Raw genomic sequence first — 18,263 nt, 5'->3', positions numbered from 1 at the left:
TACACATACGCATAAGCATGTACTAACTCATATCTTTGCCAAAAAGGACCTGACATACAAAGTTCCCAATCCCAATCCCATGGTATTGTTTTTAATAGGTCGATAACTACTTTTGGATACGGACAGATTAGATAGGAGTACACTCACCAAGTTGAACAGATCATACTTGTAGGACTGGCGGTAACAATCAGATGATTTTTCTTTTAGAGTTTGTGTTGCATAAAAAAAGCAAGTGTTTGTTTGCTGCCTGACGCAAACACACGAATATATCGTCTGTATTCACTGAAATAAGAGAACAGGTCACAATTTTGAAAGAAAGAGCGAATGAGAGAAGACATTAATATACAATATGTATTTCACTTCCCCTTCACGTTGGAGGACAAGCCGACGTTCTGCAGGTCTTAGACATTCATCACTTGGGCAAAGCTCACTAACAGTCGTATGGTGTCGACAAACCAAGAAACAGGTTAAATTTAAGATTCGAACCCTCAAGGACGCTATAGTGGTGCCTTGAACGTCTGGGCCGCCCGATCACATTGCAACATATGAAAATTTAATGGCATACCTACAGACCAAACGCCTTTAGAATTAATTTACAGACATTAAAACATTGACCATTTAGAAAACAAAACCGGTGGGAATATGTATTGCTTAAAACGTTGAAAACGTTCAAATGTATTCGATACGGCAATACCTTGAAATGTATGTCCGTATTATATGACATAAATCTCTGTTGGATGTTGTACAGGTATGTTAAAAAAATATTAGAACCAATTTGTATGATAAGTTCTTTAATAGTATGTAGATATATTGTAATACAGTAAACAGTTAACTCAAAGTAGCATAACACATTTAAATATACGTTCACCAGCACATGGCAGCTCAACTTGACCAACTATCCCGTCGCCAGTCACGTGATAGCGACAACATTTGAGGTTCATAAGAACGAGAAGGAAATCACTGTGCATTCGTTTGCGTCAGGCAAGTCTACATACTACCGCGCGACATATATTGAATCACTTACTTACAGTTTTGCATGAAAGCATAATATCTATAAAAAGTATATAACACTTTTAAATATTGCATCCACATTTGGATAACACATGTATCTATAAAGCAACATAATTATGTTGGTGTGCATACATTTTTGTACCTTGTGGAGATTCTGGTTGGAATTGATATTCAGCTAACCATTCTGGACAGGCTCGCTGACTTGGTTGATGCATGTCATCGTATCCCAATTTCGCTGATCGATGCTCGTGATGAGTGTCTCTGGACTTTCTGGTCCAGACTCGATTATTTACAAACATCATAGAACTGGAATATTGCTGAGTGCAGTGTTCAACTACAAACAAACACACATTCGAATAAGCAAATGTTTGTAACTTGACGAAAAAGTATGTGAAGTGACATTTACTTAAAGATATCAAACGGTGCCAATGCGTCATGAAACGACGTTACAGTACAGGACGTCATGGGACTATTCAAATTCACCTGTGCGTCAATTTCATTTTTACTGAGATGCTGAACTGCATTATTTCATATCGACTTAAGAAAATAGCAAGGGAAATATGTTCTGTTCAATGACCATTTCCAATCCACGTATCTCAGTCAGACTGAAATATGTCCCGTTCAATGATCATATCCAATCCACGTATTTAAGTTAGACTCACAAGTACTCGTTATGTTTCTTTGTAAACTGCTGGACCCAGTCGGAGACGGCGAGAACTGCAGCACAATGACAACATACGTGATGATGGTCCCGGCCAACTGAAACACACAATGACGACATACACGTTGATAGTCCCGGCCAACTGAAAGACACAATGACAACATACGTGATGATGGTCCCAGTCAACTGAAACACACAATGACAACATACACGTTGATAGTCCCAGTCAACTGAAACACACAATGACAACGTACGTGATGATAGTCTCCGGCCAACTGAAACACACAATGACAACGTACGTGATGATAGTCCCAGTCAACTGAAACACACAATGACAACGTACGTGATGATAGTCCCGGCCAACTGAAACACACAATGACAACGTACGTGATGATAGTCACAGTCAACTGAAACACACAATGACAACATACACGTTGATAGTCTCCGGCCAACTGAAACACACAATGACAACGTACGTGATGATAGTCCCGGCCAACTGAAACACACAATGACAACGTACGTGATGATGGTCCCAGTCAACTGAAACACACAATGACAACATACGTGATGATGGTCCCAGTCAACTGAAACACACAATGACAACGTACGTGATGATAGTCCCAGCCAACTGAAACACACAATGACAACGTACGTGATGATGGTCCCAGTCAACTGAAACACACAATGACAACGTACGTGATGATAGTCCCGGCCATCTGAAACAAACAATGACAACGTACTTGATTACAGTCCCAGTCAACTGAAACACACAATGACAACGTACGTGATTACAGTCCCAGTCAACTGAAACACACAATGACAACATACGTGATGATAGTCCCGGCCAACTGAAACACACAATGACAACATACACGTTGATAGTCCCGGCCAACTGAAAGACACAATAACAACGTACGTGATGATGGTCCCAGTCAACTGAAACACACAATGACAACGTACGTGATGATAGTCCCGGCCAACTGAAACACACAATGACAACGTACGTGATGATAGTCCCCGCCAACTGAAAGACACAATGACAACGTACGTGATGGTAGTCCCAGTCAACTGAAACACACAATGACAACGTACGTGATGATAGTCCCAGTAAACTGAAACACACAATGACAACGTACGTGATGATAGTCCCGGCCAACTGAAAGACACAATGACAACGTACGTGATGATGGTCCCAGTCAACTGAAACACACAATGACAACGTACGTGATGATAGTCCCGGCCAACTGAAACACACAATGTGAACATACGTGATGATAGTCCACAGCCACAACAGAGAAAAGTGATTGGACAATAACAAACATGAAGTTTCCACTAAACTTGTACTCTGACTTCACCCAGGTCAAATGGAACGCATTTTATACCCAAAGCCACAACAAAGAAACGTGATTGAACAGTGATATTTGTGATGGAGTGTTATTGGATCACTCATTTTTGAGATAGTCTAGATGTCAAACGGATGCAAAAAGAAATTATAATGCATGTTGTGATCTGTTGTTACTTTTCGTCCTGAACCTTCTCTGGACAGCAGTAATGAAACTAACCCATAAAGATCCGGTTTAAAATTGATCTTCATCAACACATGCTGGTTGAAAGTGGTGACTAACGGTGTCGGGTGGTAAGACTCGGTGACGCGGTTGATGCAGGTCATCGTATCTCAATTGCGTAGATCGATGCTCATGTCAGTCACTGGATGGTCTGGTCCAGGCTCGATAATTTGCAGACCGCCGTCATATAGCTAGAATTGGAATACTGCTGAGTGTGGCGTTAATCAACAAACAAAAACGAATGCAATACTATAAATCGTGAAATTATCCAAAAGAATGCGACCGCTGTCCCCTAGCAAAAAAATGGGACTCAATATGAATGCGAAAGAAAATGTCCTCTTCAGGTTCACAGGAGAATCCTCACCTTAATCCAACCAGTAGAGGTTTGTATATATAGCCACATAACAGGTTTGTATATGCATGGTGTATATGGAGTATATGGTGGACATGTGCCAGTCATATACGTTCATGACAACCACATAGGTGCTTCATTCGTGTTGAGTGGATCTTGGTAGTCGTATGAGCATTTAGAATTACGCTGTGTTTTATTTCGTTGTATTGTATTTTCGGTTTGTTGTAACAATTTTGTTACACATTGTTTGAAAAGTTATATGAAATGTGACAGAAGCATAGATATTAATACTACATTTCTCCCCATTGGTGTCCCTTCATTTCTTTTACTTTTCTATCAGATTTATCTTTATAATTAATATCCACCATCTTTTCTAAATCTATATTAAAATCTATTCACAAAAGCTTAACATTTGTCTCAGACCAGTCCAAATTCGATTTCTTACAGAGCTTATATCTGGATCTCTGTTTTGATCCTTTCCCTATTAAACTTGTTTTCTCAGCATTAACCTAAGTAATTTAGTATATTTAAAACTGCATATATGCCCTTTTCTATTCTATCTAAGGTTACTGTAGTTCCATCTGCAAATTGTGCTAAAACATATTATTACCCATTCTCAAAATATCGTTCTTAATCAGAAGTGCTAATATTTCAGCACACAATATATGGTGACACTGGATCTCCTTGACCGCTCTAGTAACCGTTAAAAAATGAACGAGCAAATTCATTTACAAGGACACTCGACTCTATGTCGTTAAAGAAATACTGATCCATTTCTGTATACTTGGCCCGAAATTGAAATTTGTCAATACATTTAGAATAAATTTTCTATCAACAGTATCAAAAGTCTTTCAATGGCAGTATCCAAAGCTTTCTCAAAATCTATAAGTAGTAAAAAACCTGGTATGATTCTGAATAGCCAATGCCTTTCTTTTTTAGATAAATACTATAGTTTTCTCGTGGTGAATATCAATGTCATATCACAGCATCCTTAACCCGCTTGTTTCATTAAAGACGTCCAACAAAACACTATTTTTGTTCATGTTAAACTGCGGAATGTTATCGGAGATTCCACCCAAGCAATATCTCCCGTGGAAGCTCTTTTTGGATGATACCCTTACAGAGTCTTGGTTAAAAGCCTAATTATGAAACTGAGGAGGGCCTGTTAATAAGCAGATATATTTCTTGTTTTGTTTTTTATAAGAAATAAAAGGTGTAAAGCAAGCACTATCATCTAATATAAGTTTAAAGTATATAATGTCTCCACTAGCGCTTCAATTTCCATCTTCGAACAAATTGACACAGGTTAAATGGGATGAAAATTTACTCATGGCGTGCAAGAGTATTGCTCTTATATAGCGACGTGCATACACGTGTCTGTGGCAGCTTGGAGTAGTCATGACTAATGCCAAGTTCATAGTGCTAGCTCACTGAGATACCATGCTGCAGTTGAACATGAAAACCCTATTATGCACAGTATGCTGACTCAAAGCAAACCAGTCCTTTTTTTAGCACCTTAATGTTACGCGTTAGGCAGGGTAACAACAAGTACAATCTCATAGCGTCTTTTAATATGACACGTCTGGGAATCGAACCCTGGGCCTTCCGCTTTTCGGGCGGACGGTCTAACACCTGACCACGGAGGCGGTCTCAATTGGTTGTCGATATTGCTGAAATATGACGTTAAATTTTAACTCACTCACTCACTCAATTGGTTGTTATTGTATAAATCTTCAACTACTCGATTATTTTAATCGTTATCAGAGCAATTTAGGCACCAATCGCGTATCTTATTATAGTTAGAATAATAAAAAAATTCTAAAAGGTGAAATGTAAGAAGAGCGACATCAACATGTATGGATTTCTCAAGCAGTTGTCATTAGAATGATGCCTTTTCAATGAAAAGAAAACTTTAGATGCGTTGCATCAGCACAGGAGCAAACTCTTTTTTCATCAGATTATACAAAATATTTCCCCAAAATATTCATCAACACTGATATGATAAAATAAATATGAACAATTTCCTTTCCTGTGTTACATATTAGAGCATGTTTTCGACAAATATGCGATTACCCATACATACTTTACTTGATAAACAATGTCTTTCCACAGTAAATGTGTGCAGTAGCCTATACGGACCGAAACAATGTCAAGCCGCATTCCGCTTGTGATGAACCAACACGATGACACTCTCCCTCTCATTATTATCGTAAACTTTCAAACGAATTATGCCAGGATAAGAATTTATGAATAACCAACTTCTTTATTACAACTAAGAGCGACGTTTCGGTGTAGGTGCTAACACCGTTATCAAGCAAGTGAAATACGCAGTATGGTTGACAAGTATATATACAGGTAGGAGGCAATGTTTGTACAGTAGAGTAGATATCAGATGTAGTTACACTGGAGTGGAGAAGCCTGTTATGTACACACAAAGGTAGTGTCAACGGGCTTGTGTTGACGGGGAATTAGCTCTTGGGGGAATAAAGGACAAAATCGACATCACTGTCCCGGAACGCTTTATGCACAACATGTAAACAATAAACAACAATTGCACAATGAGCGGAATACCTGTTCTGACAACACAAACACAGCGATGAGCGGACCTTCCAGCTCCGGCGTATAAGAGGTGAGCGGAGCTCCAGCTCACCTCAGGGCGTTTCCTACGAGCAGCATATCCTACTCGAGGTCGTCCCTATGCCAGCACTAGGAATACCAAGCCTGACTAACCCCGTAGTAGTGTGAGTGAGTGAGTGAGTAGTTAACGTCACATCGGCAATATTTCAGCCATATCGTGACGAGAAGTTAGACATTAATAATACATATATTTAAACTTTATAAAAACCTGTCATCGAAGGACAGTACGATAACTAGCATATCACAGATTAGATTTAAAACTAGTTGAGGAACATTTAAAAGCAGAAAGAATTAACCACACAATATAAAAATGGGCTAGAGATCGTCAGTAACTCTAAAGGGAGAACACCATACTAGGGAACACCGTAGTAACTGTGTAATGGTAGCACATATATAGTAATGAACAACAATGGACAGACAAAGAGACAACGACGTTGCTTTGGACATTGGACATGTGGGCGTGATTAACCAACACAGTTCATGGGATGATCAATTAGGGCAATAAATGCCATACTATAAAAAGCAGTAGTTAAAGGGAAGTGATATGGTAGTCCAGGCTGACTGACAGTCAAAATACAATGAAATGTTGGTGAGGATTAACAACGGGGATTAGTGTCTTATAAATAATGACAATTAAGTTACGGAGACATATACATGTCATGGCTACAGGGTAATTAGCCTTTGCAATCAAATGTACTTTAGACAATGGGTGTCGTAAATCAGTCGCTATGACAACTTCCCTCCGGTACGTGAAGCTTGGACCCCAAGCTTACATGAGTCCAAATTGATATGTGTGAACTTTTTCGCCAACGAAAACAACCTTGCAAATGTGAACAAAATCAGTTACATGAAATCCTTATGCAACAAATATATCTATGCAATGACAGTATGAAAGTGATCATCTAGCCATTTTTATTTAGTGCCAGTTTGAAAACTAACGAGGTGATCTTTGTAATGTGCAATTTCACTACAATGTAATTAATGCTTTGCACAGATTCAATAAATATATCACTGAAGGTTCTTTGAATTCTTTGAATTCAGTCTAGTTTGGCAGTGCGACTCAGTACCGAATAATGATAATGAGTGATGTCATAAAAAGTACAAATTAAACATCTCAGCAAATATTTCGCATAAAGAAATTTGAAACCAGGAGTCTAGCTTTACCGCGTGACTCAAACGGTACTTGTGGGTACTATTGCCCTTTTAAGTACAATGGGTGCTCTTCCCGTGTCTTTGACGGAGCTTGCCCAGATATTGTGGGTGCGATGCCCAAGAAAAAAAATCCTTAATTCCGACATCAAAACTCTGAAATGCTGAATACTGCTGTGCTGTTAATTACTTTTTTTCGTTTTTTTTTTATAAATTTTTATTCAGTCATATACCGAGAATACATATGGACTCGGAAAGCAATACAGCTTTATGAATACAGGTACTTCTCAAAAGGATGTGGTACAGAGGAGGCCTAAGGCATAATCCACATCATGGTACAGATGAAGGCATAATCCACATCATGGAACAGATGAAGGCATATTTATGTATACAATTAAGAAGATGCAGTATTTATGGTACATCAAATTATGTTGCAAACATCAAGTGAATAAGTTATTTTACAGTTTGAGTAAACAAAGCCCATTTTCTATTAAAGGCAGAGAAGTCGTTATTTCTACGTGCAATATGATATTCAACGTCATAGATACTTCTTATTGTGTTCTTAAAAGCAACAAAGTCAACCTTTTCATTCTTAATACACTGGACAAAGATAAATCCTTTAGCAGCTACAATCAAATGGTTAAATAATACATCAGAGGTACCAAAGAGGATCTCGTTGTCAGTTATAAGGATTTTTCTATGCAAGATATGAGTCAAGTAAATACAGAAATCTGACCAGAAATTCTTAACAACATGACATTCAATATGAACATGAAAAACATTTTCTTTGTGAGTATGACACATAGAACACTCATCGTTATCAATAAGTTTCAATTTTAATAACTCACGTTTAGTAAATATTACTTTATGAATAAATCTAAACTGGAAATCCCTGAGTTTTGTGTCCCTTAACCCATGGCAATATACACTGAATATTTGATTCCATGGAAAAGAACATCCCAGCTGATTTTCCAATTTCAAACAAGATTTAGGGAGAGGGAGGGAATTCCCTATCAGTTTATTATAAAACACTTTTGTTCCTTTCATAGAACGTGTAAGATCATAAATCCAAGGAGATACTGTGAGATTAGAAGAGGAATGTAGATTTTTATCAATATTTTGTCTCCAACTTCTTGGAATATTACAAAACATACGGTTATAGTCGAGAAAAGTTCCTTTAAGATCATAAAGTTGTTGTAAACGTGGGAAAGGGATCCATCCGTTTTCATCATACAAGTCTTTTATCGTAACTATACCTTTTTTAAACCAGTCATTAAAAATTGATACTGGTTCTCTAAAATAATGGTTTAACCATATGTGTTGGGAAGCAATTTCTGCTTTTTCTAAGTCTTCAAAGTCATATGAATGCATAAAGTCACTCCAGGCTATAAGGGTATCTTTCCAGAAAGGATTTACAATTTCCCAATTCTTGTGCAAACTGGCACCTAAAGTGTAGATATGAGCCAGCTGAAAACCAGCAAGGTCATAATTAATGTTTTTTTCGCAATATCTTTTTAAACATGAAATTTTTAAAGATTATATAAATTTGGGTAAATCAGTCATTTCCAATCCACCTTGACTGTAATTCCTTTTCAAATAATCCCTCTTAATCTTATCTCTTTTGCCACTCCAAATAAAGTTAATTACTTAATACTGACATACAATAAACATATGTGTGGGGGTGGCTCACCCAAGAATATCCCTAATCTGAATTCAAAGTCCTAGACAATACATTCAATTTTGTACCAAACTGTGCACATTAATAACTTGTAACACGTGACAAATTTTGTCGTTTAGATTTTTGAAATTACGAGTCGAGCTTTAAGATGACTCGATAACCCTTACAGCTTAGGTTTGTCTGGGCCCTAACTGCAACTATATGTCTGGCATGGCCTGGAGACATTTCAAAGATTCCCTACACAATAACTTCAAGATCTAGCTTGACTAAAGATGTAATTTGGAGTATATTGCACATATACAAAACTGAATATTGTAAAGACACATTTTGGCATTAATATACTGGCAATGATTAAACATACCTGCTTGCACTATTCAACAGTCACACAATATATATCCTTGATTGAATCCATGTAAGTAAACACAAATTAGGTACAGGAAAGGACAGACTAAGAAGTCTGTCATACCCGATAGCTCCACCAAATTAACAACGCGTGTCGATCTGACATTGATTAATGAACAATTTGCATACTCGTATATGCAAGGGGCTGAGGTATGGTTCTCAGTAGGAAGCGACAACTTGGAGACGATGGCTTGCGGTATATACAGTTTTACTTTATACATGTCGATATATACATACAAAAGACACTATGTGCCAGGTCAGCACATAGTGGTAGTGGTTGTTGTCTAGGTGCCCCGGAGCACCCAGCCTAACCCTAGCTAGGCTAAGGGTAAGACTTTCCTTTTCTCCTCTCTGGACCAAGGCTCTGGACCTCACCTGACATTTAGTAAGTAATAAATATAAATGTAAACAGTAAATCATCAGTGACATACTTGCACATCTCGTTCAGGATGGCAGACGGTCGATGTACACAAAAATGGGGATTAACAAAAAGGATTAGCATCCTATAAATAACAGCAATTAAGTGTTTCAAGGCATAAAGATGTCATGGCTACAGGGCAATTAGCCTTTGCAATCAAATGTACTTCAGACAATGGGTGTCGTAAATCAGACGCTATGACAGTAGTAATGACTATCATCGGTGAAGTCAGTGACATAAACAAATAATTGAATCCAGTAATATAAACAACAGGAATATGGCTGATTGGGGTCTTTGATGAGTTGATGGTACACAGGGGGTATGTAATAGCCTTGGTCACGGTTGATTGAAGGTTGGAGTCTTTTGATGTTGATGGCTTCTTGTAGTTTTCTGATTTTGAAATCTTGGAGGTTGGTGGTGAGGGCTTTGACTTTTTTACCAACCTGGTGAAGATACAGGTGGTAAGATACTAAATCCGTACGTCACAAGTGTGTCGTACAAGGTTGACCTTGTTTTATTTGTTTTGATTGGATAACCGTGACCTCTGTCACACCGGGACTACTCTTTTTTCATTCATAAAAAATCGCGAGACGTCATTCATTTTGCAACTTAAAGGCAGAACTGAAGCAATCTCATGTGACCGAGGGATATTAAACTAAACAAGAAAGTCACACGCATCAAATGTGGTTTGCATCCTATATTAGTTATGCATTGAGCTTCCACAGACATTATATGTAATCGAGCTATATCCATTTACAATGTACGACAACCGTTCAATAGATAGGGTCCCAATGAGAAATCAGTTTAACCTATCTGGACAGATATCTAGACTTACTTGGGATGATCCGGTTGTGCCATCAGTGTCCTCTTTGAAGGGTATAATTTCGTGGCATTGTTTTGGGAGTTATTTGTTCACGACTGCACAACCACATCACTCAAAGTGAACATTTCTAACAAATCATTCGAAAACCCCGTAGAAGTGTGCCTGATTTCTGATTATGTGGCCCTAAATATCCCAAAGGTGAACAATAACATTTCCTATCTCTAGCGTACAACGCTGAGATCACGTTGAAATGGTCTGCGAGTGACGAGCGACCGTTTCAACCAATAGCCTACCCCACCGCCCTCGTAGCACTACTTTAAGATCGTCTTGAGCAAGTGGGACCTGTTCGTCCCTTCATGTTACTGTGACCGTCGTATGGCACAAGATCACACAGTGATCTGTGGCGCCAAAGTCTTGCTATCATGCCTGCTGTTTCCCCACACCTGTTTCTGGCATTAGGGTCAACTTCACCAGAACAGAGGACATGCTTCACTGTCTCCACGTTCCCTCCACGACAGGCCAGATGAAGAATGTTGTCACCATCACGACTCGCCAGTGACAGATCAGCTCCTGCAGACACAAGTATCCAAAATGCTTGTTTATGTCCCTTCACAGCCGCGCACATAACTGGTGTCATCCCGTCACGTCTTTTGCAGTTGACGTACATCTGTCCTGAGAGGATATGCCTCAGAATTTCTACATTTCCGCCTAGGCAGGCAGCATGAAGAATGGTGTTACCTTCATCACTTATTGATGACAGATCAACTCCTTTTTTCACAAGGACCATATATATCTCCTTATGTCCCTCCTCTGCTGTGAACATAGCGGGTGTCATTCCGCCATGTCCTCTACTGTTGGCGTCCACCACGTTCTGTGAGAGGACATACTTCACTATGTCCACGTGTCCTCCACAACAGGCCAGATGTAGGATGTTGTTGCGGTGTTCACTTACCAGTGACAGATCAACTCCTTTCTTCACAAGTAATTCCAAGATATCTCTATGTCCTTCAAATGCTGCCCACACAACAGGTGTCCTCCCGTACCGTCCTCTATTGTTAATAGCTTGCATGTCCTGTGAGAGGACATACTGCAATATCTCAGTATGTCCTTCATCGCACGCCAGGTTCAGGATGTTGTCCCCAAAGTTATCGACTAGTGTCATATCAGCCCCTTTACTTACAAGTAACTTTACCATTTCAAGTTGTCCCTTGCAAACTGCCTGCATCACGGGAGTCCTCCCATCACATCCTCTGACATTGATGTCCACGCTTAAATGAGAGAGGACAAGCTTAACTATCTCCGTCTCTGATCCCTTACAGGCCAAACTGAAGATATTGCCATCCAGTGTTAGATCGGCGCCTCGGTTCACAAGAAGGTTAAACATTGCCGTGTGTCCATGCCGTGCTGCCCACGAAACCGGTGTTCTACCTTTTCGTCCTCTACTATTAATGTCTATTGGCTGTGAGAGGACATATTTCATGATCTCATAATGTCCCCCATCACATGCCAGATGAAGGATGTTGTCACCTCTGTTGTCTACTAAGGATACATCTGCCCCTTTACTCACAAGTAACTCCACCATCTCCCTACATCCAGACCCAACTGCCGTCATAAGCGGTGTCTTCCCGCAATATCCCTTACCGTTGACGCAACCAGTGGTATATGTGAGAACAAGTTTCATTATATCAAGATGTCCTCCATCACATGCCCGATGAAGGATATTGTCTCCGACCACATCCACTACTGACAGATCAGCTCCTCTCTCCACAAGAAGCTCCACCACCTGATGATGTCCCTGCCATGCTGCCTTCAATATCGGCGTCTCATTGTTCGAACCTCTACTGTTGATGTCCACTGTGCCCTCTGCCAAGATGCGTCTCACCCAACTCAGGTTTCCATTGGTGCAGGCGTAATGGAGGATGGTGTCTCCTCGGGTCTCCTGGTGTGAATGATCATCTGCTGCTGCAACCGAAATATTTAATCTCCATTTATTATAACCATTTTCATCTTCTTGTCATAAATGTGGATACTAATGCTTTTAGAAATCGTTGTGAAGTTTATCGCATATGCGCACATTTATTATCATTAACTCATTATCTTTCGAAACATTAGTTATTGCCCACACATATTTGTCTTTGCTTTCCTTGATCAAATCAGACCCCAGGTGATCAACCATTCAATACGACCGATAAGATTGGTGTCACATTAAAATTTGACATTTCCAGTGGATCAAAAAGGATCCGATGCTGCGCCAGCACTTTGACAGTTAATGAATTTGCGTCCACACTGATAAATATAATCATTCGAACACGTTTATCTGAACAGTGTTTTAGGGAACCGACCATTAAATATGCTTTGTGAGTCAGATATGGTTGGGTGTAGTTGGCCCTGTTTGAGTCACACTAGTACCATTCAAGTGCATCAAGACATGCACTTTTCTTCTCCGAAGGAGGAGCAAAACAATCTTTGTAAAACATTTTTTGGTCCAGCATTTTCGGTAATCATTAAGTTTGCTGAAAACAATTCCCTACCCCAGAATATCAAACAGTCGGCCCCTGATCATATGTATACACCAGTAACATTATTCTAATATAACACGTATCCGTTTCTGTTGAATCACGTGCCCCGTAGAAGGGATCCCCGTACTGTATCTATCTCCGTGTTTCCATTTGTTCGTGCCATTTGGCTGTGGAGAGAATTGTTAAATTTAGAAAATATCTGCGTCACTGTTTCAAGAATTTCACATCTTTGTACAAGGTTCTTTTGCGAGCAGCTCCAAGGTTGTTGGCATGACAGGGCAGGGGCGCAGGATTTTAAAGTACGACAATGTCATAACCTATTTTATTTAAAAGAAACAGTTTACCTTTCTCCTGTTCAATGTTACTAACTCTTCATGTCTCACAAGATGTTTCAAAACGGAAAATGTTCAGAGAAGTGCAGCTTAAACAAAAAAACAAGTCTTGTTCTTCAAGTTGACGATTTTATTTTCTGCCACTCTGCTCTTAGGCCACAAACTTTACATTAATGTTCATTATTAATTAATCTTGTTCAATAAACTAAATTGAAATGACCATCCCGATATCATAATATGACATGACCATTTGCGTGTTTATATTTTAACTAAGTACGAGTGTTTTGACATTTCCTATGGTTTCTTTATCCATAAATATTATCAGTCAAGTCATTAATTCGCGACCATTAATCGTGATAATCATCACCCGTCTGACGCGAACATTGACTGATTAATTATGTCAGGTGTTTAATTTAGTTACTGATGTAGGAATAATCTTTTAATGCAGATAGCGCAGTAAGAATATCCAATTGCTACAAATGGACAAGTTACAGGAATTATTCCGTTGCTCGGACCCTCTAATTCGTCAAAAGCTTGTCATGTCTGTTCACAATAAAACAAATTGTATTTTTCGATTTTTAACTGAGGGGCAAAGAAATGCCACCAAATAGATATTGATCGTCGGTTTTCAACAAATTTGATAAACAGCACGAAAACAATTGGGAACACATAGCTGGAATGCAACTTACCTATTCCCTGTGAACATGTGCACGTGCTTCACGTGATTTGCGAGAAAAGTGAATTTAATCACTAAAAAATGCAAAATGTGCGCAAAGTTACCCTAATGAAATTCTGGTATAAAACTTGAGTTCTCTCATCACATGAAACTGTTTAAAACAACGAACATGTCTCGACTAAACGCAGAGCAGAGGGAGAGACATCGGTATGTTGCAAATGGGAGCGCCGCAGGATCACGTTGCCAGGATCATCGGCTGCTTCATATGCACCATCGCCAGACTTGTCACACGTCACAGGCAAACTGGCAGTATTGCAGACAGACCGAGGAGTGGAAGACCCAAGGTCACGACCCCACAGGAAGACCGGTATTTACGCGTGCTTCACCTAAAGTCCAGATTCCTAACGTCATCATCCGCAAACAGCCTTGGACATCCAGTCAGCAGAAGGACCGTTTCTAGACCTTGCAGGGCATGACTTTAACGTTTCTACACCCGCGTCACAGACTGAGATAGGCCAGGACTGTATAGCAGTGGCAGGAAAAATTAGCGAATAGTGCTCTTCAGCGACGAGAGTAGGTGCCAGCTCTTCAAGTCTGATGGGCGGGTTCGAATCTACCGACGACGTGGTGAACGGACCAACCAAGTGTTGCGTCCAAGAAGTAGAGCCGTATGGTGGTGGTGGTAGTGTCATGGTCTGGGGTGGCACTGCGGGGACCAGAAGACATATCTGGTCATCAGCAACGGAAATCTCAGTATACGTCACACAGCTAGCGACTTTCTGAACGCCAACAACGTGACCGTATTACAGTGGCCAGCCAGATCACTGGAACTGTCGCCCGTAGAGCACCTCTAGGACCAGCTTGGTCGCATTTTTTGGAAACGACGAGGGATCCCTTGACAACTGCCCTGCAGGAAGAATGGCGTTGGATCCCTTATCAGGATGTCAGGAGACTTGTGTACTCAGTTCGACGTCGTGTTAGGGCCTGCATCATTGCTCGAGGGTTCACATTCAATATTGAGCCATGTGTGTAGCACGGGACTTTAAAAGTGATCGACTTCGATTCTGCGGGTGTGATCGAATACTGGACAGTGGACCCAGCACGATAAACGTGTCTGCAGAACTTTAAGTACATGGTGTTTGATCTTGTCATTTCCAAATACCGTTTTTGAATAATTTTTTTTATAATAAAACAACTGTCAACTAAATTCTGCGTCTGTTTTGTTTTAGAAAATGTCTTTTGCTCGTTATTTTAGCATAATCAGTTATCAATGGATATATAGTAAATTTTGACTTGAAGATATATACCTTTGGTTCATTTACTAATTATTCTCTTTTATGTTACAGATTATCAAGTGGGTGAATCTCAACTGCAACCGTAAGTTTAGTACGTGTCAAGGTGACCTTTTGGCTCGGTGTCCACTGGCCGTCTGCTTGGCGTTTTCATTATGGCCGCCATACAGGATGAACATCTATATTTCTATATGTATTACTTCTGTTGTAAGAGCAGAATAATGATGGTTTTGCAACCTATTTGTGGCAATCCTGATGATCCATACCAATATTACCATAACAACATCTATAATCGTTTGTTTTTTGGCGCATTTTCATGTAAACTATGTACTTAATTATTGTAGTATAAACTAAGATGGTTCAGGACATGTGATCATGACATATTCTTAAAACTTCGAAAACAACATTAAAAAAAAAATTCTTCTGGCACAGCCGCCATGATCCAGTGAAGGTTAGATATTTAATCCTGACTGTCTGATGTAGCATCAACGTAGTAGGAAGTATCATGACCGGGACAGCGTAATATCAGGTCATGACACGTAATGTTATGGAGCTGTTGACAGTAATCGTTCAAAATACTCCACTCCATCTCTTACAAACAAACCATGGGTGTTTTTGCGACGTACGGAGACAGAACCCTATCACTTAGTGGCGGCTGCCGTCATTATCCACCGTTACTAAATTTACTGATGAGAGAGTAGAGTTGAACATCGCCTTGAATAGTATCTCAGTCATATCATAACGTGTCATCTTGATATGAGAGTGATGCAAGTGAGTGAGTGAGTGAGTTTGGTTTAACGCCATTTTTAACAGTATTCCAGTTATATCACGGCGTGTCAGCTTAATGTGGGAGGAAAGCCCAAAGTGATGCAGGCCTCAGGCGTTTTCCACTTCGGTTAAACCCACGAGCATGGGTATGGTGCTGACAAACCTAGAAACATAATCGGGGCGAACCGGGATTCAAACCCACAATCATAGGTTTCTGGCGTGCCCAAGGGACGCAACTCTGCACAGCGAATCGCAAGTGATGCAAGTCTTAATATACCTTCTTGGTTAAACCCAAGAACACGGATATGGTGCTGATAAACCTAGATGAATAATCAAGGTGAACCAGGGTTCGAAAAACGATCAAAGGCTTCCGAACTAAGGTACTCAACCGGCACAGCCTATGTCGACTGTTAGATGACGAGGCCACCCCTCTGATGCAGGATTCCTCTGTGCGAATACTCAAAGGTCTTGCAGGGGCTGTTGACATACCTGCATTGTGACCGATCAATCACTTAACTTGGCCGCTAGTTCGCTCTGATATTGACATCTCACGTTTCTGCAGCTTTTTGGCTTTTTAGTACTTCACCAAATACCACAAATTATAGTTGTGGAATATGAAGCTGCCGATTCGAACGCCAACTCCACTAAACAAGAATGGCTAACGTGCAAGGGTTCTGTTCCACAAATCATACAGTTTCATATTGATTCATTAACTCGTACACTCATGACACAGACGGAAACGTACACTAGACTACGCCTTGGTAAATGTTCAATCTTATGATTTTGGAAATGTATTTGTCGCTTTTTTCATCATATGTTTTACCTTGGAATCTGATTCGGGAGAAAATTGAGACTGGTTGCTCGATGGCGACGATATTGTGAATTAACATAGCCAAACCACATACACTGGTCCCTTCAAGAGCCAGTACAATATATTTCTATGTGCACATGTACTTACCAACATCTACTGATGCGGGATATTGTGCCGTCGTCTTACTAATTCCGTACGCTTGGTGAAACGAGCTTCTCACCTTCTGTACAATTGCTCCCATGTCACAGCCCTTTCACTTTAACCATTGAGCGATATTTCAATAGCGTTCTTTATAAAGAAGGTTATCGCGTCAATCAGATAACACCTACACGTCCATAAATGCGCACTTACCAGACTGATAGCTTGATGATCGTAAAGGTAAGGGATTAAAAATAAAACTACGTTGTCCACGTCATGGGATTTTTTTCTGTGAATATTATCATGACATTAATCAAAGATAGCATTGTAGTATATATACGTATTCGTATTGGATGGCTTTTGTGTAAAGAAAACAATTTCCCTTAATTCAATAACTTATCATATGTGACCTGCGTGCAGTCGTACCCGATAGCATTGATCGTTGTTCATGCTATCAACCAATGTTGGGTCGTGTCTTTATTCTTTTCAAGTCGGCGTATATAGTTTGAAAATAGGCTTAAAACAACATTGAATTGCTCACTCAGAGGGGCGGTGGGGTAGCCTAATGGTTGAAACGTTCACTCGTCACGCGAGACCACGGTTCAATTTCCATGGGAACAATGTGTGAAGCCCATTTCTGGTGTCCCCCGCCGTGATATTTCTAGAATATTGTGAAAAGCGGCGTGAAACAATACTCACTCACAACGTCGACACACATCAGATTTCTGTAAATGTAACGGAAACATACGGCTTTATACTTTTGTGTAAACCTTAAAATGAAAGTATTCACTTGAAACAAAACAGGGACGATAACTAGTCTTCTGGGTTGTATTCCAGCCTCGCGAAGATGATTCCTGACAGTCTGGTCCCATAACTCCTCCAACAGGAATGCGTCCTGCAGTCTCCGTAGCTGTGGCATTGCGATGACGTAGGTGGAACCGTCGAATGAAGCGATCCTGTGCAGTGGTGGTAACTCTTGGTCGGCCGGTTCTTGGACAGTCTGCAGTGGAATTGAACTGTGTGTATCGGTC

The 18,263-nt window shown here is 40.0% G+C and overlaps 1 protein-coding gene across 1 annotated transcript; it reads right to left on the bottom strand.

Annotated features, from left to right (window-relative positions):
• Positions 1-10,451: 10,451 nt before the first annotated feature.
• LOC124111043 (ankyrin repeat domain-containing protein 50-like) lies at positions 10,452-17,340 on the bottom strand. The gene is made up of 2 exons (XM_046470590.2): positions 17,242-17,340; positions 10,452-12,658 (listed from the first exon to the last, which is right to left on the bottom strand). The coding sequence occupies exons 1-2, from the start codon at positions 17,333-17,335 to the stop codon at positions 11,013-11,015; spliced, it is 1,740 nt and encodes a 579-aa protein (XP_046326546.2). The 5' UTR covers positions 17,336-17,340; the 3' UTR covers positions 10,452-11,012.
• Between the last annotated feature and the right edge of the window lie 923 nt (positions 17,341-18,263).

Source organism: Haliotis rufescens, unplaced genomic scaffold (assembly GCF_023055435.1).
Source record: "Haliotis rufescens isolate VD_foot unplaced genomic scaffold, xgHalRufe1.0.p SCAF_9, whole genome shotgun sequence".
Classification (NCBI taxonomy): Eukaryota; Metazoa; Mollusca; class Gastropoda; order Lepetellida; family Haliotidae; genus Haliotis; species Haliotis rufescens.
This window is presented reverse-complemented; position numbering and strand designations above follow the sequence as displayed.